This window comes from Periplaneta americana, chromosome 8 (assembly GCF_040183065.1).
Source record: "Periplaneta americana isolate PAMFEO1 chromosome 8, P.americana_PAMFEO1_priV1, whole genome shotgun sequence".
In the NCBI taxonomy this organism is placed as follows: domain Eukaryota; kingdom Metazoa; phylum Arthropoda; class Insecta; order Blattodea; family Blattidae; genus Periplaneta; species Periplaneta americana.
Genome location: NC_091124.1, coordinates 32,769,798 through 32,794,195, shown reverse-complemented (window position 1 = coordinate 32,794,195; position 24,398 = coordinate 32,769,798). Strand labels below are relative to the sequence as shown.

Here is a 24,398-nt window from a genome sequence, read left to right as displayed (position 1 = left end):
CCTACATTTTAGTAATTTGTCCTAATTTCCCTGCTTTTTACTAAGTTTTTAGTATTCTAGCAAAATATTATGTTACTTTTACCAAGAATAATAAGAAAGAAGCAAGACCAGAGAAGAAAGCTGCTAAGAACCTGATAGAATCAATCAATCTTCTTAATGTATCCAGCTGTTTGCTGACAACATAAAGTCCACTATAGTCCACAGTAGTCTTTTCAGTTCTTGTTTCATGAGAAATGAGGAGTATTTTGATTGGTGTTCATTATAGATGGTTTTGTCAGAGTTGGGGTGTAGTCAAGATATACTGCAGGGCTGTGTCTTCTGCAACTGGTACTGATGATTTTAATTTACTCCTTTTGTGGTTTATGGATGGACAGTATAGAAGAATGTGTTCCAGATCTTCATCATGATTATTACACCACAGACAAGTAGGAGTATTAGAAAGGTGAAATCGGTGTAGGTACAATTGTGTGACAATGTGCTGAAGTTTTACTAGCTTCAGAAATGATAGACATATCAGATTGAAGAAAATCTAGTTTTGGAGAAGAAAGAGAAAAAATAAAACTTTTTAAAAATCCAATTTCAGCTGGACTTTATATCTATGCTAATAACAATTTATTTTTCTACTTCTTGTTTGTTTTTATCATAGATGTCCATTATATGCATTTTAAGTTAAGTCATATTTTTCTTGTAATTTGTGATATTGTTTTAGTTCTTGAAATTCTAAGAATATTAAGGTAAATGTTTAAAAATTAACAATTAAGAATTAAACTGAATATTATTCACAAAATTAACTTCAACGTTGTTACTTTCATAGTAAAAAATAAATTACCTTTTACTTTTGTATTATAGAAAGAGTGGGGACACACATGCAATTCATTCCCATTAATGTATGTTGTTGTTTTCTAATGCCAGGCATTTGACAATAAAGTTATTTGACCTCTTGCACTCCAATATTTTTCAAAGATATTATCATTACCAGCCACTGAAACATAGATTTTGAGGTGTTCCGAATTCAGTAGTTCAGGAGACACTGATGAAGACGTAACATCACATCGAAACAGACCGTCTGTCCAAGGTATATACCTTTTTTAAAAATGTTAACACTTTTTAACATGTGACTAAACAATTTCGTGTTTTTACCATTTCTTGGTTTGAGTTGCACAATCCCATTAATGTATAAATAACTACATAAACTTAAATCATTCCATATTAATATTTCTTCTATTGATATTAGACTCATTGTGCAGTAGCTTCTTATGGTGCCATTGAATCACGTGTGTTTGTGGTATGTGTCAGGCTTTAAATAAATATATTATAATGAAATACTTCCATATTGTTTTGCTAAATCTCCTACTTTTCCATTCAAAATTGTCGCACTTTTTCTTCATGAGTCAGTGGTAGTCCTGGAGAAAGGAAAGGAGAATGAGAGAAGAGGGGAAGATTGAGGCAGGAAGGTGTGTAATGTAGGTGAGATTGGGGGAAGGAGAGGGGACGTGAAATGCTTGCATGTATTTGATTGATCTGTGGTCACAACGAAATTGTTGCAGATGGACAGAGATGTCTTAACGTGTCCATCCACTGTGTGAAACCCACTGGAAACAGTTTGTAAGTTCCGTCATTGTACTTGTGACACGTAGGCACAGACATCACAGTGTGGTTCACCAATTAAGCCGGAAAGACATTATTGCCACGGCATGTGTTCTCCTGTGAGATCATATAAGTTAGAAGGCACGTGCTGTGTCGCGTTGTGTGCACATTATCGCCACGCCATGTCACTTCACACTAAACTTACAATCTGTTCAGTCGCTATTTTATTCAGTAGCTTTCTGTAGCAGAGATGGAAGGTGAATGGGTTAGTAGTTCCAGTAGTTCTTCAGAGTTTGAAGAAGACATCGAAAATGCTCTGGTTGATGCGGATTATAAATTTATTACAATTGATGTAGGCTCTTACGGCAGAAACAGTGATGGGTGTGTTTTTGCTAATTCGCGCTTTGGGAAAAAAACTGGAATCTAATACTTTAAATGTGCAACAAAATGCTCCATTAGTTGAAAATGGGGAGCCACAACCACACATAATTGTTGGGGATGAAGCATTTCCACTAAAAAAATATCTTCTGCGTTCATATGGCAGGCACCATTTAGATGGAGACGAAACAAGAAAGATTTTCAACTATAGACTTTCCCGAGCGAGAAATGTGGTCGAGAATGCATTCGGAATTTTGACTGCTCGTTGGAGAATTTTTCGAAGATATATGGAGGTACAACCGAACATGGTCGATAGAATTGTACTTGCGTCATGCTGCCTGCATAATATGCTATGTAAAGACAATATGTTTGAGCCCGATGTGCAAGCACTTTCACTACCAACCTGTGCCCTAAGAAACCTAGACCACTTGAGAAGAAACAGTACACGCGAGTCTTTTCAAGTGCGAGAAAACTTCAAGGAATATTTTAATTCTCTAGGCTGAGTGCCTTGGCAATTAAATGTTGTTCGTTGAGGTAGATTGCAAAATTAAGATTAATGTCTACAGTACAGCTGTTGTAGTCATTGTTAATATGCACTTTTATGTGTATGGTCGCATCTACACTGATGTACCTCCTAAAATAATAATAATAATAATATAGTAGTAATAATGAGGTTAAGTTGAATCGATGATTTACTTATGGGCTATTCCATATGAAATCGATCAGTAAAAAACCTCGCATTTTTTATACTCATTGTATCACTGTTCTCTACGTACAAAAAAGTTTCATTGTATTTAGAAATTTTAAGGTCAATTTTCTCTATATTTCGGTCGATTTGAGATGGAATAGCTCTTGGAAATAAGTTAACATATAGTACTCACCATTTATATTCATCTCTCTTCCTATTTTCTCCCAAGCTTCTTTTCTCATGTTTAAGTCTCTGTAATTGGATGACTTAAAATTATACATAAATTCATATTGCCTTACTTCTTCAATGATATATTCCTCCATAATGAACCTGCACGTGCTCTCCACCGTCCAACAATGTCCGGTGCGACAGAAAATCTAAACGTGATGGCACAAGTGCTACACATGAGAGGACATGGCGTGGGAACAGTGCGATTCTAAACAACGTAAATAAATGGAGAAAACGAATACCACACATTGAATGCAGAATGTGACAGCACAGGAAATCACATTTCGTGCCGTGCCGTGGCAATAATGTGTTTTTACCTTTACAGCACTTGGTTTCCATCCCTGCATTGTCACGGATTCTACAAGCTCTAATTGTCCCTCTCCAGCATTGTATGCTTCTTCTGTTGATTACCCAAATTCTGAAAACTTTGCTTCAGCCTCCTAGACACAAGAATGGTTGTTAAATTTCCCTGCCCCACATGTAGGCAACAAGACAAATTTGATAATGTTATTTACAATAATATATACATTTTTGGTTCTTGTTGGTTTGAAGCAGTGAAAGGCATTCACTTTCATTGCGTCATTTTGATCTGTGAAAAGGGATGTTGTTGTCTTTTGTGAATTACATCATGCGAACAAGTATGATTTAATACCAGCAAGGTAAGTTCACCATGTCATCCCAAAAGTTTTTTCCTGTATCTGTGCTTTGGTTAATTCATACGGAATCTAATTGTCTCCACTTAGACACAATCCCAAATTGTTGGAGGTCGTGACAGATTGTGGTGTTAGAAACACCAGAGGGTTTCACATAAGAATAAGGACAGGAGTGAAATATCACTTTTGAAGGAGTGTCCTTAAATTTTCGGTAGAAACTACCTTTCACTAGAATACTTTCATGCAGCTAAAGATATATTCAAGTGATGCCATTGGCTAATACCACCCACTTTGCAATTATGGAGCACAGTCAGCCATTGCTTCACATAATCATGCCTGGCTTATTATTGTATTTTTATTGTGCAACACTGCAATATTTATGTGTAAAATTGTACTTCACTATTAAGGCACAGGTCAGAAAAAACATAATTTTGTATGTGCACATATAACAGATAAATAATAATATGTATTTCGCAGCTAACATGCATCATAAGTATTTCAAAATACGTTACATAGCCTATGTGCTGTTTTTTCCATCAGGAGGTTTATAATTTGAAATACTGTCAAGAATAATATCATGTGCAGCATGTACCTTAATGTATTGCTTGAATAGTGCCAGAGTGAGTATTATGTGTGTTTGTAAATTTTTTAAAATTTAAAAAACAGTCTGGTAAAACTAATGTATTAGGGGAAAGCATTTCAGAGAACTTATTTGCATTATAGCAGCTGAAGTTTGTTATGAAAATACCATTAAAAGTCGTAAGAATACTGCATAATAGAGTGGTACACTGTGATCATTTGTGATGTTAGTCTTTTAAGTCTTTTTAGCCACTTGATAGACTTTTCTTTTACTTATACAATTCTTACAATTCTTTAGTCAGCCTCTCTAAATCTGACTCCTTCTGATCACAACACTGCTTCTCCTCTGGTACTTTTACATACAGGGTGATTCAGAAAGAGTAATAAATATTTTAGGGGATAGTAGTATTGACTATTCTGAGTAAAAAGTTTATATAAACATGTGTCCAATTTTCAGTGGGTGTGGAGATACAGCTGTTTGAATGTTACGTATAACAAGCATTACAAGTGGCAAGAGGGAAAGACAAATTATTTAATAATTACTTTCTTTGCTTATTTACATTACATCAATATATTTCAACAGTTCAATGCACTTTTCCACTCTTTGACAACAGTAAGTGTTGCTCTTCTGAGGATATCTTGTTGTTCAATGAGGACACCTCTGTTCATAATGCAAGCAACTAATTCGTCCCTTGTGTTTACTTTGTTTTTGTACATTTCTCCTTTCATCTAATCCTGCAGACAAAAGTTGGCAGAAGTAAGGTCTGGGGATCTTGGTGTCAAATGCACATAACACCACTGTCGATCCATTGTTCAGAGAATGTGAGATTTAGATGATATGTCACCTGATGGCTTAAATGTACAGGGGCTCCGTCATGTTGGAAGAACATGCTCATCTTTGTAGCCAAGGGGACCACAAACAGATGTTTCTCTACAACCATTATAAACAGTGCTGTCCTCAGATGATCTCAGAAGAGCGATATGTAATGTTCCTGTGTATGTAGTCATTTGTTGTTCCTTCATAGCATTTATAAGGCTTCTTATGCGTAACATTCAAACAGATGTATCTCCACATTTATTGAAAATTGGACACATGTTTATATGAACTTTTTTACTCACAATAGTCGATGCTAACACCCCTAAAATATTTACTATTCCTCATGAATCACCCTGTATATGAAGCTGATAGCAGGATTTTTGCACCATGTGAATAACTTCTCTACAGCTTCATAAGTTGTGTTAATTTCATCAGGCTGCACTCAGTTGTTTTGAAAACAACTTTTTTGTGAATTATTATTATTATTATTATTATTATTATTATTATTATTATTATTATTATTATTATTATTTTTAATCTTTACAGGGTGTGGGAGGAAAGAGTTGGTTAAAGGATGTGTTTGGGTTTTATTCAGTGGACAATCAGCCTCTGGTGTTATGTGGCTGGATTGTGGGACCTCCCGCACGTTACATGGAGCAGTTGTCTGATGAACAGGTGACACAAGGATGCCATGAACTTTTACAGAAATTTGCTGGAAGAGGTTTTAACGTGACAGTACCTAGACCTGAGCGTGTGGTTAGGTAAGAACTTTGTGTTATTTCAAATGATTTGCATCTTTAGAAATGTGTTTCAAAAATTGAAGGATTTTGTTTGTATTTACTATTAAAACAATTCGTATTTTATTTTAAGAGACTCTGGTAACACATTTTTTAAATTTAGATCTTCACTTTTTTTTTTTCCTATGCTCTTGTATGGTTTAGCATTTAATTTGATTGTTTCATAAACTAAACCTTAGCTACAAGGACATTTTGTTACACAAACATTTTCTGAAATTAAATCAGTAGGTTTCTTCAGCGAATAGGGATTATAAAGAATGGACACTGAGCGAATTTTCCTGTGTTTTGTTTCTCTGTGCGCCAGCGTTAGTTCCACTTTCAAGCGCTAGAGGTTAGTGTAATCGAGCATAGGCTAAGATAATAATTGAGAATAGAGTTGAGACACAGGATCCAAACATTGCCTACCTTATTGCATAATCCAGTAACACTTTGCTTCAAATAAATTCAAGTTAACAGCTTTTCCTTATTTCTCAGTGACAAACTAGTTGTAATAATAATATTTTATATTTCAGATATAATAAATTATATTATAAAATAATATAATACATTATAATATTAAATATCGAATTCGTTTAATATTTGTATATAATATGATATAAGTATATGGTTTTACTTCTCGTAAGAGTTTTATTTTTCCATTTTCAGTGCTATCAAATCATTACATATTTTAATTGTTGTTGGGGTCAACGTCTCAACTCTCATTATAAAGGAACTCTAGAGTCTAGACATTACAGTTAATGACGGATTTATTATTTTATGGATCCAATTTATTTTATTTGAGTACATAATGTACCTAGATGTATTAATTATATGTGTTATATTTCTGCTGTGTCGACTGCTAGCTGGTGTGATGTCAGCGCCAACTCTAGGGAGAAAGCAGAATCTCACGCTTTAGCTGGCTTGAAGGTCATTGAAATGAGTCTGGCTACATCAAAGGTACCAACACGAAGTGTCCATTCTTTATAATCCCTATTCGCTGGTTTCTACATGAGTTCCTTGGGTGACATGAACAATGTCGAAATGATACTCAATTTCAGCCCAGGTTTTCTTTAGCATTTTTTAAGTAATGATGACAATACTCTAGTGGACTACATTGTGTCTTTTACATAATGTCCACAAGAAGGAAATTGTCCACACCTGTGGAGTAACAGTTAGTGTATCTGGCCGCGAAACCAGGTGGCCTGGATTCGATTCCCGGTCAGGTCAAGTTACCTGGTTGAGGTTTTTCCGAGGTTTTTCCTCAACCCAATATGAGTAAATGCTGGGTAACTTTCGGTGCTGGACCCCAGGCTCATTTCACCGGCATTATCACCTTCATCTCACTCAGGTGCTAAATAACCTGAGATGTTGATAAAGTGTTGTAAAATAACCTACTAAAAAAAGGAATTTAATGAAGTAATTTTGGGTGAATGTGTTCTATGTCTCTGACCAAGTGCAGTGTCTTGTATCTGGGACTTGGAATAGTCAAGAATGCCATTACTTTTTTCTGGTTGCTTACTTACAAATGACTTTTAAGGAACCCGCAGGTTCATTGCTGCCCTCACATAAGCCCGCCATCGGTCCCTATCCTGTGCAAGATTAATCCAGTCTCTATCATCATATCCCACCTCCCTCAAATCCATTTTAATATTATCCTCCCATCTACGTCTCGGCCTCCCCAAAGGTCTTTTTCCCTCCGGTCTCCCAACTAACACTCTATATGCATTTCTGACTTTTTTCTGGTACTCTACATAAAGTGTTTTTGGGGTTATGGAAACATTTCACCTGTACATGGTGTTTCAAAATTATGGTAACACTTTTATATGTGATTATTATTAAGCAATTATTAATGGGAAATTAACATAGGCCATATTATTTGATAATCTAACCCTCAATGTTAACAAGTTCTAAGTTTTGGAGTTGTCATGGGAGCCATTGTTGAAAAATGGCATCTCCACAAGATAAATGTTTCTGCATTCTGCTGCTTGCGAAAACAAATCAGTAACAGTGATACAAAGGTTGTTTCGTAGATATTTCCGAATTAACCATTGGATGTGCTACCACCTTGATTTGGCCTATCGACCTTGGCCTCCCAAGTCACCTGACTTGACACCATGTGACTTCTTTCTTAGAGGGTATGTGAGGGATGCAGTGTATGTGCCACCTCAAGCCGAAGATCTTGAAGAAGTAAGATATTGGATCATTGCTGCGATTGCATCCATAAACAGAGATTGTTGGGGAGAATGTGACAAGAATTTGACTGTCGTGTTGATGTATGCAGTGTAACAAAGTGTTCTTACCTCCAGTGTTTATAATGTGCCAATAAAAACTTTGAGAGTTTCTTAAACATATTATGTACACCAAGTTATTGTATCGTTAATATGTACTTACGTAATAATAATCATATGAAAGTGTTACCATCATTTTGAAACATGATGTATTGCTGTATGTGTTAATGATACTGTACAGTAGTGTGAGACTTTCTTGGGCACAGCAAGCTTAGACTTTCCTGCTCATCATTGAACAACTGCATAACATGCTCTACAAGCGAGAATGAAAAACATTACTTGTTTCTATGGATTGTCTAGTAGTATCTGCAAAAAAATCTTCTAAATTAAAGTACAAATAAAAAACATTTTTACCATGTTTTTAAACATGCTAAAATGACTTTTTTAATGGTGTGCATTATATGTACTACTGTGTATTATAGAAGCAGACTCATTTATTTATTGTCTTTACATTTGTGCCAGATCATCGTGGTCTAAAAACCCTCACTTCCGTGGTTCCTACAGTTTTCGAAGTATGGAGTCAGAAGCTCTTGGGGCTTATGCATCACATTTAGCTGAACCTTTAACCACTGAAAAGAACAAACCAGTGAGTATGACTTATTATTATTATTATTATTATTATTATTATTATTATTATTATTATTATTATTATTATTATTATTTGTATTTCTTTCGGTTTGTTGTAGATAATATGTAGTCAGTGGTAGTTTTGTATTTGTACTTCTATTTATTTTTATACTTATATTTATAGTATTAATTTCTATTAAATTTCTTTTATTTGTTATAAATATTTTACTGACTGTTAGTTTTGTGTTTGTATTTGTATCTCTGGTGGTATGGAAGAGAAGGCCTGACAGCCTTTACTTCACCGATTTAAATAAACAAAATAATAATAATAATAATAATAATAATAATAATAATAATAATAATAATAATAATAATCATAATAATAATAATATTGATAATGATGATGATAATAATAATGATAATATTGATAATGATGATGATAATAATAATAAATAATAGTATAATATTAATAATAATCATTATCATCAATATATATTAGAAACAATAATGGACCTAAAATTGATCCCTGGGAAACTCCATATTTAATATTTCTACATTCTGAGTAAGTAACTTTGTGGTTATTTGGTATATTTATTTCTATTTTTGTTTTCTTTTCTATATGTAAGATGTAAACCAACCTAAGATCTCATCTTTAATACCATAAAACTTTAATTTGTTTATCAATAACTTGTGATCTACACAGTCAGTTGCTTTAGCTAAATCACAAAATATTCCTGCAGCATGTAATTTCGAATTTACAGAATTGAGTACTTGATCCACTATGGTTTCTCGGAAGTAAGGGGTCATTGAAAATGCTCATATGATCGGTAATTTCTATGCAGTTTTGAAGAATTAACTTAATTTCAGGTGCTGATGTTTGCTGGGGAAGCAACACACGATCACTTTTATTCAACAGTACATGGTGCCATAGAATCTGGTTGGAGGGAAGCTGACAGGATTTTTACTTTTTACGGGTATGTCATTATAGTAATGCATTTGGTGATTATTGTTTGGAGGTTTAAATTTGCTTTGCACATATGATGTACTTCTGATGGTCCCTGCTTGGTGTATAAAACTCTCTACGTATACAGTAGTTAGATATTATATACTGGTAACTAATGGGGAACATGCATGGATTTTATTTTTCGTTGAAAGTTAGCTCTTTTATGGGAATTATGATATAATCTCATAATATAATTTGGAAATGTAAGAAACTTATCTTTTGTGATAAAACGAAATTAAGTTGAAAAAATCACTGAATTGAAAACACCGTGTCATTGTTATGATGTAATGTATTACAACAGCTGTTTTTAAGTTTGGCGCAGTGAATCAGTGAGTGCTTTGTTTCTTTCTTTTCTACCGATTGCTTGTTTGTCTTACATTGTAGAAATTTCTTCTGACATTTGTTCTTGTTGGAAAGTTGCACACGAAGAAAGCTTATATATGGTGTACTTTACCAAGATACAATAACCTATTACTCTCGTCACCTGTGCTTTATGACACATTTGTACTTTACCATTTTTTTTACACTTGACATGGACGTATTCAACAGCAATATGCACAGAATTTTCTTACCAACACTCTTTACTATTTATTGTAGGTAAATTAATTAATTAGCAAGTTTTACTATGTTTATAACAATTGAATCATTCATCCGAACAATGTTGTAACCCACACTTTTGTTGAATATGATTTAAAGATAGAATTATGTATGTTAGTCTGTTCTCCTGCTTGCTATGGGAAACGTTGTTTTTGCCTAAATCAACAGTTGGCACTTACAGGTATTTGAAATTATTGTTTAGTAGGACGCAGTTGTAATTTTTACAATTTTTTTTTTTTTTTTGCTCTCTAGTAAAATTTAATTTTTGTTGGTTATAATGTTGTTCAGATGGATGATTCAATTTATTATAACATCACAGTCTAGTATATACAGTCGCGAAGCTCAATACGTAGTAAATATGCAAACATTAGATAGTTGCTCACCACTAGGATCGCTAATATCGCCTCATTACAGGCAATTTAAAATAGTACCGTCACAGTCTATTGTTTCTAGCACTCTCAAAACTCAAGCTTCGTGACTGTATATAGTAGACTGTGATAACATCTTCCTGCTCCCAGTTAATGTTATGTTGTAGGTAAATAATTATTTCAGAAAATCTCATACCATTTCAATAAAAAAAAATCAATGTTTCACGAAGAGCCCATACCAGTGCTGCTTAACTTGTGCTTTTGGCATCGAATTTTGGCAGACATAAAGCAGTCATGCTGTTTTATATGAAAATAGTTGCAATAGGCCTATGTAAATTTACATGTGGTATTATTATTAGACTGTCCCTTCCCGAATCCTTCATGAACCATCATTTTAAGAGCTGAATGTGAGAAAATATTAACAATTGCCATATGGCTGACAATGCAATTATGATAATCTGAATCACAGCCAGTTGGATGACTATGAGTGCTTGCACAATATATAAAAAAAATAGTGCTATGATGTCACGTCCATTTTGGTATGCCTCACAAAAATTACAATACAATAAAAATATATTTTTATTAAACCATGAACCTTTCCCCTAATTAAGAAACATAGAATTGATTTAAAGAATAAAAATACAGCGCAAGTTATCTATTGTGTTGTCAGATTTGGAAATATTATATCTAACATTCTCTTATTTCTTATTACAACATAAATCTAATAATAATAATAATAATAATTAATAATTAATTTATTTAATCTGGCTGAGCTAAGGCCAGTAGGCCTTCTCTTCCGCCCAGCCAGACTCTAATTCTAATAGAATACAATTGGTTACATAGTTATTACATTAATATCTAGACCACACTGTAAAACAACATGAAAGTAAATAATGAAAGTTGGATAAGTAATGATAGTGTGACAATAATAAACATTGGTAAGAAATAGTGATAATAATAATAATAATAATAATAATAATAATAATAATAATAATAATAATGAGATAATTTAAATATTTATTCTGTGATATATATAACCATTAATCTAGGTATTAGTAATTAATTAAATACGACATAAACCGTGCTTTGAATGCAGAGGTATAATAATATTGTTACTTCTGCATATTTGTGTTTGTTTTCTGAATGTAGCAGCTATAGTTTCCAATACTTGTATGTTTATAAAATATTAATAGTAACTTTGAATTTTAATTTTACTTATAAGATAAAATGCTGTTAAAGTTAGCATATTTGCAAGCATAAAATGGTAAACTCATTTCTGATTTCTAAGTCGTCTTATTGAACAGAAATATGAATGTTGGTTTTCAAGCTTTATTATTCAGAGCAAGCATTGATTGTGTTTTGTTTTCTGTCTAACCATTTTGTTTTCAGTGATGATTATCATTATTATTAATTTTATTTAGGTATTCAAAATCATCTTTATGATTCGAGTGCAGTCAGTAACATAAACGCAGTGACTTCAGCTTCTCATAATCTTCAAGAATGAACATAGAGAATTAAATTTAAGATAATTACCGACTGGAATATTATGGCAGATTATAATTTTAGTGAATGGTTTCAGTACTTTATTGTATGGGAACTTAATCTCTTAAGATAATGGTCTGCGGAAAGAAACATGTAAAAAGAATAATGGTAAACATTACCTGAACATTGAAGTGTTCCATCTTCAGTTTTACATGCAAAAATATTTTCTTTGCAATTAGTATTCTACCATTTGCTTTTCGTATTATGTATTTATTTTCACTCTAAAAGATTTGACTGGTATTTAATTTTGCATTATTTAGCTTGTTAGTAAATACTCTACGTTTCTTCAATAATGTTTATTTAATAATGCCTGTGAATTTATGCTACATCTAGAATGATAGCCAGTGGACCATTGTTAAAGAGATATTTTCAGAGGTTGTTATGTACCTTTATTGTCTCTTATATTCATGTTAGATCTAAGACTTACTTGCATTCCAGATATAGTTTTAAATGGACTAAAATTACAATTATCAACACTGCAGAATTAATGCTATGAAGTACTAGGTGTGCCTGCCTCATTTTTTCGATTAGGCACGTTTCGAATTTTGTAAAATCGGAAGAAAGAAAAAGAAGTAGGAAGGAAGGAAAGGAAAGTTAATCATACACATATAGATACAGAATTAAATTAAACATTATATGACACATGTACTAAGCTTTGCACATTGATGTACTTCAAAAGTTTTACGTATTTATTACATAAAGTAACACTTTTTCGAACAAGATTTAATAAAATTAGCTAAAGAACGTATATTTATGAAAATAAAAAGTATGTCAGTAATAATAATAATAATAATAATAATAATAATAATAATAATAATAATAATAATAATAATATAATAATAATAATAATAATAATAATAATAATAATAGTAATGATAATAATAAATTATAATACATAGTGATGATAAAAAATGTGATCCCTAAAGGTACGGTCACACATCGCTACTTTTGCAGCGCAACTTTTGTACTGCAGCTGCAAAAGTTGCGTGTCGTGTTCACACGTAAGCCAAAAGTAGCGTGCTGCACGCTACTTTTCGTGCTGCGCAACCCGAGTGCTGCAAAAGTTACAACTGGAGGTTGCGAGTCTGTTCACACACAAGGCACTACTTTTGCAGCCGCAGTCATGCTGCAGGTTTCCATCTCTGTGTTGACTTCTCAATATACATTTTGTGGTTATGTTCGCATTATTAAGAAACTCATGCGAAAGCTTCCTTATCTATTATTTGCTTTTCTGTTGTATCTAGTATTCAGAAATTGACATTATTTTTACTATAAAGCTTTTAAAAACGCCTATATACTTAAATGATATCCAACAGCATATTCACGTAATCAATGTTGGCAACCCTCCTGTTTGGAACTATGCTACGGAAAATTTAAAAAATGAATTATATCGTCAGCAGTTATGCTCAGACTGTGTTGTGTATTTAATAACTGTTACAAATAATTTATTTTCATCACATTTAACATTAAAATATATCCAAACGATAAAAGTATCATTGGCGCATTTGGGTGGTAACACTGGTTGCAACTATAGCAAAAGTTTCAACAAAACTGATATCAAAAATGCTGCGGCTGCAACCCTGAGAACCCTGTTCACACGTCGCTACTTTTAAGCTGCGCGAAGCATGGAAAAGTAGCGGGCAGCAGGTTCGGCAGCTGTTACTTTTCGGGTTGCACCGTTGTTCACACGTCGCAGTACAAGAGTTGCGCAATTTTTTGTACTGCAGCGCTGCAAAAGTAGCGACGTGTGATCATACCTTTAGCTTACTATACTAAGAATAGTTTCTTATAAACATGGGTCCGATTTTCAGTGATTGTTGAGTTATCAAAGTTTTTTATTTATGCAAACCACACTTCTGTGATCCATGCTTTAACTCTCAGGTGGTAAGCAAGCATCAGTCTAACTTTTAATACCAGTTCCGTATAAGGATTCACTAGTTGAAGACTAAACCTCTGTTGCTAATTTTAATAAAAGCAAGTAGAATGCTGATGGAGAGAGAGGCTGGTCAGTTTAGAATATATTATCTCAAGAGACTTGTGGCATTTGAAGAACTTCACATGACCAAGAGTTTTTAGCTAAAATTGAGTAAAAATAAAAACTTTATCGATTAAATGTGATAATTTTATCCTATAGGCCTATTATTATTTTTATTGTTATTTATGTTGAAACTTTTGTGCATATTCAAATAAGAGAACTTACAGCTTCTATAAGAAGATAATTTTTTTTTCTGCAAATCAGAACTCAGTTTTTGAAAGACATGTTTTCGTGAAGATGGAACACTTTCAGATTCTATCTGGTTTAGATTATAACATATTTATAAATTTCTCAGTATAATACATTAATACAAAAAATATGACAAATGCGATTGTTTATAATCAATTTATTATGCGTTCCAGTATGTAAAAAAAAATGTTATATTTTTGTAATTTGTTTACATTTGTTCGAAGTATATGAGATCGTTAACATGTTTATTGGATGTAATACAAGTCGTTTTTAAGTTTTAAGCAGAGTTTTAGTAGAATAGTGTCATCAGAGTACAGCTTCCTATCATATGTGCACATTCATTTATAGAAAGCAGTAGCAGTTAACACGTCTTGCCAAGAAGATTGTTTTCTAATGGTTTTGGTATCTAATGAATACAATAGTTATGTTTAAAAACTCAGTTAACTCATCTGTAAGACACAGATAAGATTTGATCATATGGCTTGAGTATACACAGCATAAGTAAAGAAGATTCTTGCTAACCCTAAGACTGAAGATTTTATTATAATGGACTTGATGAGAAAACCATTTTCATCAAAGTAATTTTTATTTTATTGTATAAAATGTTACAAAATGTTTTATTATCCTGATTAACAAACAAAATTACTTCTCCGTGAATTTTGTATCTTGCCGAGAATGTCATGACGAAATTTAAATAGAAATTTCATCCCTTATACATTTCACTTGCCTGCAAAACTGATACATCCTAATCAAATCGTTAAAATATCTGAAATGCGTATTTGTTTTAGGTTTCATGCATTATGTTTAATAATAAATAAACAAATAAAGAAACAACTAAAATAGAAAGAGAGGAGAAATAAATAAGGAAAGAAACATAAAAAGTAAAGAAATAGTTGTTGCTAGTCAAGTGATTACCATTTGCTTGCCGTTGCATCTTACATTCACAGTTTCAAACCTGGCTAAGGACAATGGATTTAACATAGCTTCCTTGTGAAGGAAAATAGATTTAGAGATCGTAAAAGAGTTCTGTCCCTGAATAAAAGGGTTACAGACAATAAATGTCTTATATACGTACAAACAAATGACGAAAGAACAACAAACAAATGAAGAAGTACTAAATAAATAACCAAAGAAAGAAACAAATAAACAAAGAATAAAGAGTACAGAAATAAACCAGTAAATAAATGAACAAGTGAACAAATAAAGAAATTAATAAATAAATGTAATTTGTATTGTCAACTCTAGAACCCTTTACTATGCCGTACATGAGTTTCAGTGTTTATTTATTGAAAAATTATCTTCTGGAGAATGATATTTTAGAAACAACCTCACTATGTGCGAATTTTAGACAGCCAGGAGATTAGATGTTGTTTTATTGAATAATGTTTCTTCAGGGATTGTTATTTTCGTCTTGATTACCTGATAGATCATATTGTTAATGTTATAAGGTATTACATTAAGACAATATAGTGACTATGTAGTGTTAATTAATTTTCTAATTAATACATTTCCTTTTACAGATGTATGTTTTGTGTGAAATGTTATTGATATTTAACTGTAATAAAATTGCATATGAAATTTACGTGTAAAGCTGTACCCCTTTTCGGCTGTTACATCTTACTCAAAAAGTTAACTAAAAACTTTATCTTTCACATTTTGACTAAAAGCAGTACGGTTAATAATGACTTTTAGAGCATTGTTAATATTATGATACTGTTTTTAACAGTTTTTAAGCAATTTTAGGACCTCATTGTGTGTATTTATCTTGCCAAATATATACTGTATTTATTTGAAAACAGAATTACATACCAGTACCAAAAATTTCTGAATTAATTTTTAATACCTCTTCAATAATATATTATTATGATGTACCGAAGTACATATGATATTTCCGTGCAGATATTTTGCGTCATCATATGATGAAAGATGAGTGGAACGGAGAAAAATTCTCTCCAATAATATTGCTTGCCAAGAATTCTTAATGAATTTCATCCATCTCATAGTTCATTTCGTCAGTATTGTTTTTAGTTCTTGAGAAAGAGTTGATCAGTTTATATTATATTGCAAAGTTTTTCGGGTATATTGAAAGCAAATACGGACTGTGACTTTTGTTGTTTCCCAATTTTATATTGGCATTCTGAAAAAAGAAGAAAAAGTTACTTAAAGTCTAAAACTTTTGATCTAAATAAATGTCTGTGGGGTTTTGAATATGGAAAACGAAGTAATATAAATTTCATATCAGGTAATACATGACTTCTTGCAGTAACCAGTTTTGATATTTTACATATGCTGAATAACTTTTTTCAGAATATAGAATAGAACTAAAGAATTCTGTAATGTTAATTATGATGAAACATTTATTTTCTTCTAATACAAATATACTTTGACGTTAAGAGAAATCTTATTTTGACTCGTCATCATATTAAATTCAGTGAATGATATACATTTAATTTTGCTCAGTGATTACATTCCTGTTAGTATGTTTTATTTTTACATCATATTTTAGAAGTGTGTGTATATATACATTTACAACGAGCTATCTTTTAACTTATCTTATTGTGACATGGAATTTTATTGTTACTATCATATTATTCGTAACGAAATACAAACTGTGAAATATTATCATAGAGAATGACCAGCTTGACCCTCCCAAGTACTAACATTGTAACTCAATTTTTTATGGTTTTGAGTTGTCCTAGTTAATATGGTCTTAAATTGTTTCTTTTTCTCCCATTACTATCATTGTAACTCTAAACCTCCCCAATTGTACGTAAAATCTTATTGTTACTCTACATATCTGTATACACTAATTTACACGATCATTTTAAAAATTCATTTTCATCTCCTGAAAAATGTAAGAAAGTGAGTTACTTACAGTTGCTGGGGAATCAAATGAATATTTTTGCCATTTTGTTGAAAGGTAATATAGATATGTGATATTGTATCATGAATCGTTGAAGAACTGACAATTGTAGTATTCAGTAAATAATATTTCAGAAGACTTTATTTCATATGTTTTGTAACATTGTATTTTTTGTGTGTTATGTTTTGCTTCTTTCTTTCAAATTTTATGTTGTTGAAGCTAATAGGTATAATAAACAAATGCATGTGTATTGGAGAAAGGTTTGTGTGATCGTGATTTTGATTTGCAGTTTTATAGCATGTTATGTACATGAAAAGACTGTAAAGTGACTCCTTCATTTGGTGCTATGTAGTTTTGATTTAATTTAATAAAATAAATGTATATTGGATTGGTATTGGATTGCATTAGACTGTATTGTATTTGGGGTGATGGATAACCTCACTGTATACAAGTCTTGTGGATAAATGTACTTCCATGGATACCAAACATCGTTAATCCATTTCCATTCCTTCCACAACTTTCACTGTCTTGTCTTCAGAACCTTGATGTTAATGCTAAGGTCTTCTACTTCTCTTTTCTCTGGATTTAACTTGTCCATTGGAGACTTCATAGATTTTTCAAGTCCTGCATTCGACAATCACATATCAACAAAGCAGGAGGGATGGCTGGTAGATTTTGCCCTTAACCATCTTAATCAAGAACAGATTTAATTTACAATTATGACATGGAACCCTTGCCTTTATTTTCTGCTTGCCAATGATTTTTTTATGATTCTTAAAAAGCCATTTCCTTTGGCCAGATTTGAACCGTGAAACCTCAGGTCTAATGGTTATCGAGATAGAGTTGTAGTATTTATATCTTTATTACTGTACCGTATTCACTCGCATAATAAACTCACTTTCTTTTTCGATTTTTATAACAAAAAACTATGGTGTGTCCTTTATGTGAGGAAAAAATTTTAGTGAAAAAAAAAAAACACGTATTAAAGGTGTGTCAGTTTGATTGCTGAAATAATTAATAGAATACATAATGATATATGGGCTGTTACTACAGGCACTGCATGTGAAGTGCGATCAGTGATAAAGTTTTTGAATGCACAGGGCATAGCGCCGATTGAAATTGATCGTCAGCTGTGCCAGTCTATGGGCCTAACGTCATGAGCAAGCAGATGGTGCGTTGTGCATGACGAGGAGTGCAGTGGGAGGCCAACCATCATCACAGACGACCTTGTGGAGCAACGCACCATCTGCTTGCTCATGACGTTAGGCCCATAGACCTGGCACAGCTGACGATCAATTTCAATTGGCACAATGCCCTGTGCATTCAAAAACTTTATCACTGACCGCACTTCACATGCGGCAGGAGGTGGAATAGGAGTGTCCATCTTCAACCAATGCAAAGAAGCTACTGAGAGAACTCGGGAAGTTCCGCTAGCGCATGCGCCATGCCAGGACATTACTCTATCACGTACACGCAGTCGCTTCACGCAACATATGGTTTGCTAGCTGTGGGACGAGTGGGAAAGTTACTTTATGGACGCGCCTCATAATTTATATATAAATTGCATCACACTTAAGACGATCGGTGGTTTGCAGCAGTTGTATGAACAGATGATAACTTGTAACAATGAATACAGCGACAATAGAACAAGACAGTTTGTTGTTATTATTAACTCTAGCCTTACCTCATTCACTGTCAGGTTCAGCATCACTGCTATCATTTGTCACAGATTCACATTCCTCTATGTATCTATTATTTATTTGTCTATAACAGAACAAAGCTCCAATTGCAATAGACAGTACAAAATTATGTATTTTTTTGCTTATACTATATAAAAAAAAGATAAATTCAGTCATAAATACAAATGAAAAGTGGGGAAAAAAAAATTACGGATTCCAGAAATGAAAGTGGACAAGTAAAGTATAAAATGTTGAGTAAAATTGTGTTTGCAGTAATAAATGTGCCTCATTACTAACTCTCATTGCAAAAAGTCTTCAGTGTCATGACGAAAAAATCAGAATTCAGGTGTACATTAAACACATATCACTGGAGCTGATCTAGAAGGTCAAGATGACGTCACAAAGAGAAGAATGCTTCAAGAAGAAATTTTCACAAAAGCAGCTGCTAGATGTAAAACATGCCTAGCAGGTAGGAAAGTGAATTAAGATGCAGCTTTTCAGATGCCTTTTCCAAAGTTTGAACTTTCATTTAAAAGCTTAATATTTCCATACAGTGAAACTACGTCTTTATGTTTCCCTTGTGGCTTTAAATTTGTCATTTAAATGGCCTGTAATATGTACCATAAATGCAAAATTCAGAAACCAGATCTTGTCATAAAATTTATCGACTGATTCACCTTTCATTTCCAAGAAGACTTTAATTTCTTCTCAAAGAAGCCAAAATCTCTTCAAAACGTAATAAGGTAGCCAAATAAACTTCTGAATAGTATGGCAAGGCCTCACATTCACTCCCCATCCACTAAATAAAGGCGAAAACTGATGTCGATTTAGTCCCCTAGAACAAATAAAATTTACGTTTTTATTTACAAATTTCAAAATGTGATCAAATTCTTATTGGTTTTGAGCAGAGTATTCCTTTAAGAATATTGCAGTGAATCTGTATCAGGAGAGACTTCTTTCTGCTTGGCCAGCAGTTTAGCCCAAATCTGTTGTGTTTCCCATTATGCAATAGCTCCAGCTGTTGCTACTCATACTAATCTTGATAATGGAAGATCATATTTTTACTAGAGGCCATGCACTGCTTGAAAAATCACCAGTTGTGGTATTTTAAGGAAAAGTATCCAGTAAATCCTCAGTTATATGTGAGGGAACCTGTATGTTAAAATTAACCAAAAAGTCGTTTTCCAGATTTTCATAAAATAAGATTCTCCATTTAATTTAAATATGAGTTGTACATATTCCGACATTTCTAAATGCTCCTAGTTTTCTTTTAAATGGCTGCATGCCAAGGATCTTTAAATACCACACCAGATTTAAGTGCTTGTTCCTCAAAGCTACATTTTTTTCTAATTTAGGCTTTATGTTAGAAAATATTAAGCATGTCTTTGTGCAATTTTCCATAAGCATATGCCAGTAATTGGGGAAGAATTTAGTGCTTGATGATTATATTTGCATGAATAAATTGTTGTTGTTGTTTTCTAATGCCAGGCGTTTGACAATGAAGTCATTTGACCTCTTGCACTCCAATGTTTTTCAAAGATTAAATGGCAAGTTGTGGCCAATTTAAGTGAACACCATATGTTAACGTTTTGGTGGCTACTTCATTCACACACAACCCCCAGAATGTCTGGAGGACCACACCTGCTGTTGGTCGAAGGGTCCATTGGACCTAGCTGGGAGATCTTGTTGATCACCAGCCTTCCCTCCTTAAGCCACTGGAAGACGATTTTAGTGTCATAGCAGGTCAGCACTAGGAACAGAAAAGTAGAAAGAGGAGGAAGGAAAGTGAAATGAAACCCTAGGCCTCGAATGCTCTAATGCCAACGGGGTCGAAGAAAGTAAGAGTTCAGTCAGAGGACTGGATAGGAAAGGGTAAAGAGGGAATTAGGTATTGAATAGAGGAAAATTATACCAAATTCAGTCATTAACTCATCAAGCTGACCAGTGCTAACTGATGAATAGCCCCTCCCTTTAGTTCAGCTTGTAAAATTATGCTTACTAACAGCTGCACCACGGGAAGGTAGGGATGGGACATTCGGTATTTGTCCAGGTTGGTTCCTTAAGGCCTTCAATGGGAAGTATTAATGGCTCTCCCCCCTGTATCCAACAGATACCCTTTTGCAGCCGCATGAATAAATTATGCCAGTATATGTCAATATTGAAAAATAATTTTATGCAAATTAGCTCACTGAAAGAGAATTAATATCAATTAGGTTTTTTGTTGCCCAGAAACTTTAAACTGCACTGCTTTATTACTAAATATGTTGTTATATGTATCCAAGAATCTTAAAATATTACTGACTGAATATCTGTGAGCAAGTTATGGTGGGTCACTTAATGGGAATATCTGCAGGTAGAAAGTGGTATAGGGTTGAGATGAACCTCCTGACCATGCTTTAAGGTGCTTAAGTGCACATGCCTTTAAATACAAAAGTTTCTTTTTCATGTGCTTTGTAAACCTAAGCCAAAAACGCTTTTATTAAAATTCATAGAATCATTTGAGTATTTTATAAGAGCTGTCTTCTGGGCTGATACAAAATTAATTGTCCAAGCAACATTTATTTTATATTATACGTACTTTTGGCATATACAGAGTGATTCAGAAAGTAAGCTCAATCAGTGAGAAAGTGATTCAGGATGTTGAGACATAAAGGTACAATGGCATAATAATTTATTTGATTTCACAGATAGAGCAGATCGAACATTTCATTTCATTACTCTGTGAAAAGATTTATTAAGTCTAAGTATGTAAATTTAATAAATCTTTTCACAGAGTAATATGTAGATTTAGTAACAGGTCTGTAAGTAGCAGTGCTACTTCAACAAACAAAATTTGATAACATAATCTCAAGGGAAAAAATGGAACTCTCTGCATCAAAATGCACAGTTAATTCCCGATTTACCACGAAAATCGTCTGTAGCTGGATTTAGATTGGCAACAGGCCATGATTGTTTGGCCAAACACCTGCATAGAATTGGAATATATCAGTCCCCTAACTGCCCATTGTGCAACTCAAACCAAGAAATGGATTCGGAACACCTCAAAATCTGTGCTTCAGTGGCTGACCATGATAATATCTTTGAAAAATATTGGAGTGCAAGAGGTCAAATGACTTTATTGTCAAACGTCTGGCATTAGAAAACAACAACAACATTTCATTTCAATTTTACTATAGTTTGCATAGAAGAAGGTTACCAGCTATAACTGATAAGCTGTAAATTTGCTTCTAATGTAAAGAGTTACAACAGAGCTTATGGATGATAACTGGTTGTTGATTCGCACCATAGATTCTTTTGTCTTCTGGTTGGTTTGTGCATGTGGTATCAACTGGATGGCATACTGGCACACTTTACATGCCCAGTACTGTATTGGTTGGACGAACACTGTGTACTGTCATTGCAAGTTATCTTGAACCTTACATCCCCTAAGTCTGTCTTTGGAACTGCTCGGTACGGCGTGTACTCATCAACGTAACGACACGGCAAGGATGCCCCTCCCTCGGGTAACGTGACTCTTTTCAAAAAACGTTGGTTCTTTCACTTACGGCTCTCTACTGTAAAAGAACTTGGTTCGATACAGACATCATCTTCTCTCGATACTCCGGTTTTGAGAGGAGAACTAGTTTCGTAGCAAGCTTTAATTAACCTGTAATGAGTAAGTATTTAAATATAATCGTGTGTACACTCCTCTCTCATCCGGGCTGGGGACGGCAATGGCGGAGTTACTACAGCTATTTCTATATATTATATAGGCCTGCATGAATTGTACCTTCAGCTAATATGTACATATTCTTATAACAATATTTTACAGGCTTATTATTATTTGAATTTACATTAATTTATAATTATACACAATCCATATCCCTATCATTGCTGCCATCATCGCTTGCTCCAAAATTAATTATTTCGCCAATGGCATCATCCATTCGGAATTATCTTCTTAATCGTAGGTACTACTTTCTGAACACGATAGAATTCTTCGATTGTATCCCGAATAACATGTTGATCGAAGTCGTCCACTTCAACTTTACACAAGTCTAATTCTGGAATGAAATAATATGTTTAGTAGAACTATAAGAAAATAATAACTTGCAACAGTAATTCATTATGTCGTTCTCAATACACACACTATTGTACATAACTATTATAGCAATAATTTGTAAACATTACATACCTATTCTTTCCCGGAGTAGTGTGAGGTTCATTCGGTTGTAATTCAATATTATTTTTAATTCTCTTCACGGAACTAATACTTTTGCCAGAGTATTTATCTGCTCTCTCATATTCCTTAGCAAGAGGTTCCAGCAAATATTTGTTTAATTTTTCCTCCTCGCAACGCTTAATTTTATTATATTTGTGATAATTTCTCTTTCTTCGCTGTGGATAACAGCGTTACTTTTTCTCCGCGGTGGTGTGATTTCACCATAATTACTACCCTGTGGTTGCTGCCCCATGTTAACACTACTGGTACGCAGTGAAGGAAATAGCTCTATGTTTCTTGAGAAGAGATTATGCTGCGGAGCATGCGCAGACAACTCAGTTGGCTCCACCCGCATTACGCGCTTCCTTCCCTCTGCCCCTCTGACCCCGCTCAGAAGGTTCAAGATAACTTGCAATAACAGTACGTAGATTGATTAGAAGAGATCCTGTGGCTTGGCTGGTATAGTTCCCAGATTTAATGTCGCTGTATTTATTTTTATGGAGCTGTATAAAAAGTATAAAAAAAAGAGAGTATACTACAGATGTTATCAACAGATATGTTCTAATGCAATGAATTGATAGAGTTGCCTGATTATGCCTAATATATTAGCATATCACCAAGTGAGAAGAACCTGCAAATATTTTAAATATGACCATGTTAATTTTGAAACTTCTCCCTTGCTACCAAATAGTAAACCAATGACTGTCCATCTGTCTACTGGTAGGTTATATCACTAGAAATAAGGGAGACAGTGCGTGTAAATTGATTTCTCTTCTCCTTGTCAACTTCTGTTGCTTGATTTAAATCTCTCACAAAACGAACTGTTGGGTCAATGACGAGGTCTTTTTTCTCGTGCTTGTTTATCGCAATGATATCTTAAAAGACCCATCGGAAGACTCACAATGTACTTCTTCATAGACTTCCCGTCCTGAAGATGATAAAGGATCTTATTTAGAACATAAAAGTATTGTCATAGTAATGTATTTGCTATTGATACAGCAGTTCAGATATTTCATGTGAATTAAAATATCCATATCATTGTTCTTTACAATAGAATCTATTCGATATTCAATGCTCAAAACGCTCTCCTCTTATATGTAACAATATGATGATGGTGACGACGATGATGATTATTATTATCATTATTATTATTAAAATTGATTTATTTTACAATGCTTTATAAACTGCGATGATTATCTATTGTCTGAGTGAAATGAAGATGATGATAATGCTGGTGCAATGAGTCCAGCACTGAAAGTTACTCAGCATTTTACTTTTATGGATTGAGGAAAAATTACGAAAAAAAACCTCAACAGGTAACTTGTCCCAAACAAAATTTGAACCCTGGCCCGTTCAGTTG

General features: G+C 33.4%; 1 protein-coding gene across 2 annotated transcripts in view; it reads left to right on the top strand.

The window, feature by feature from the left end:
* LOC138704631 (uncharacterized) overlaps positions 1-24,398 on the top strand; it is a 72,407-nt gene that overhangs the window by 11,565 nt on the left and 36,444 nt on the right. For both annotated transcript variants that reach the window (XM_069832713.1, XM_069832714.1), the window contains exons 7-9: positions 5,477-5,691; positions 8,457-8,580; positions 9,429-9,535. In XM_069832713.1, the coding sequence (XP_069688814.1) occupies positions 5,477-5,691; positions 8,457-8,580; positions 9,429-9,535 (446 nt within the window). The remainder of the gene's footprint in view (positions 1-5,476; positions 5,692-8,456; positions 8,581-9,428; positions 9,536-24,398) is intronic.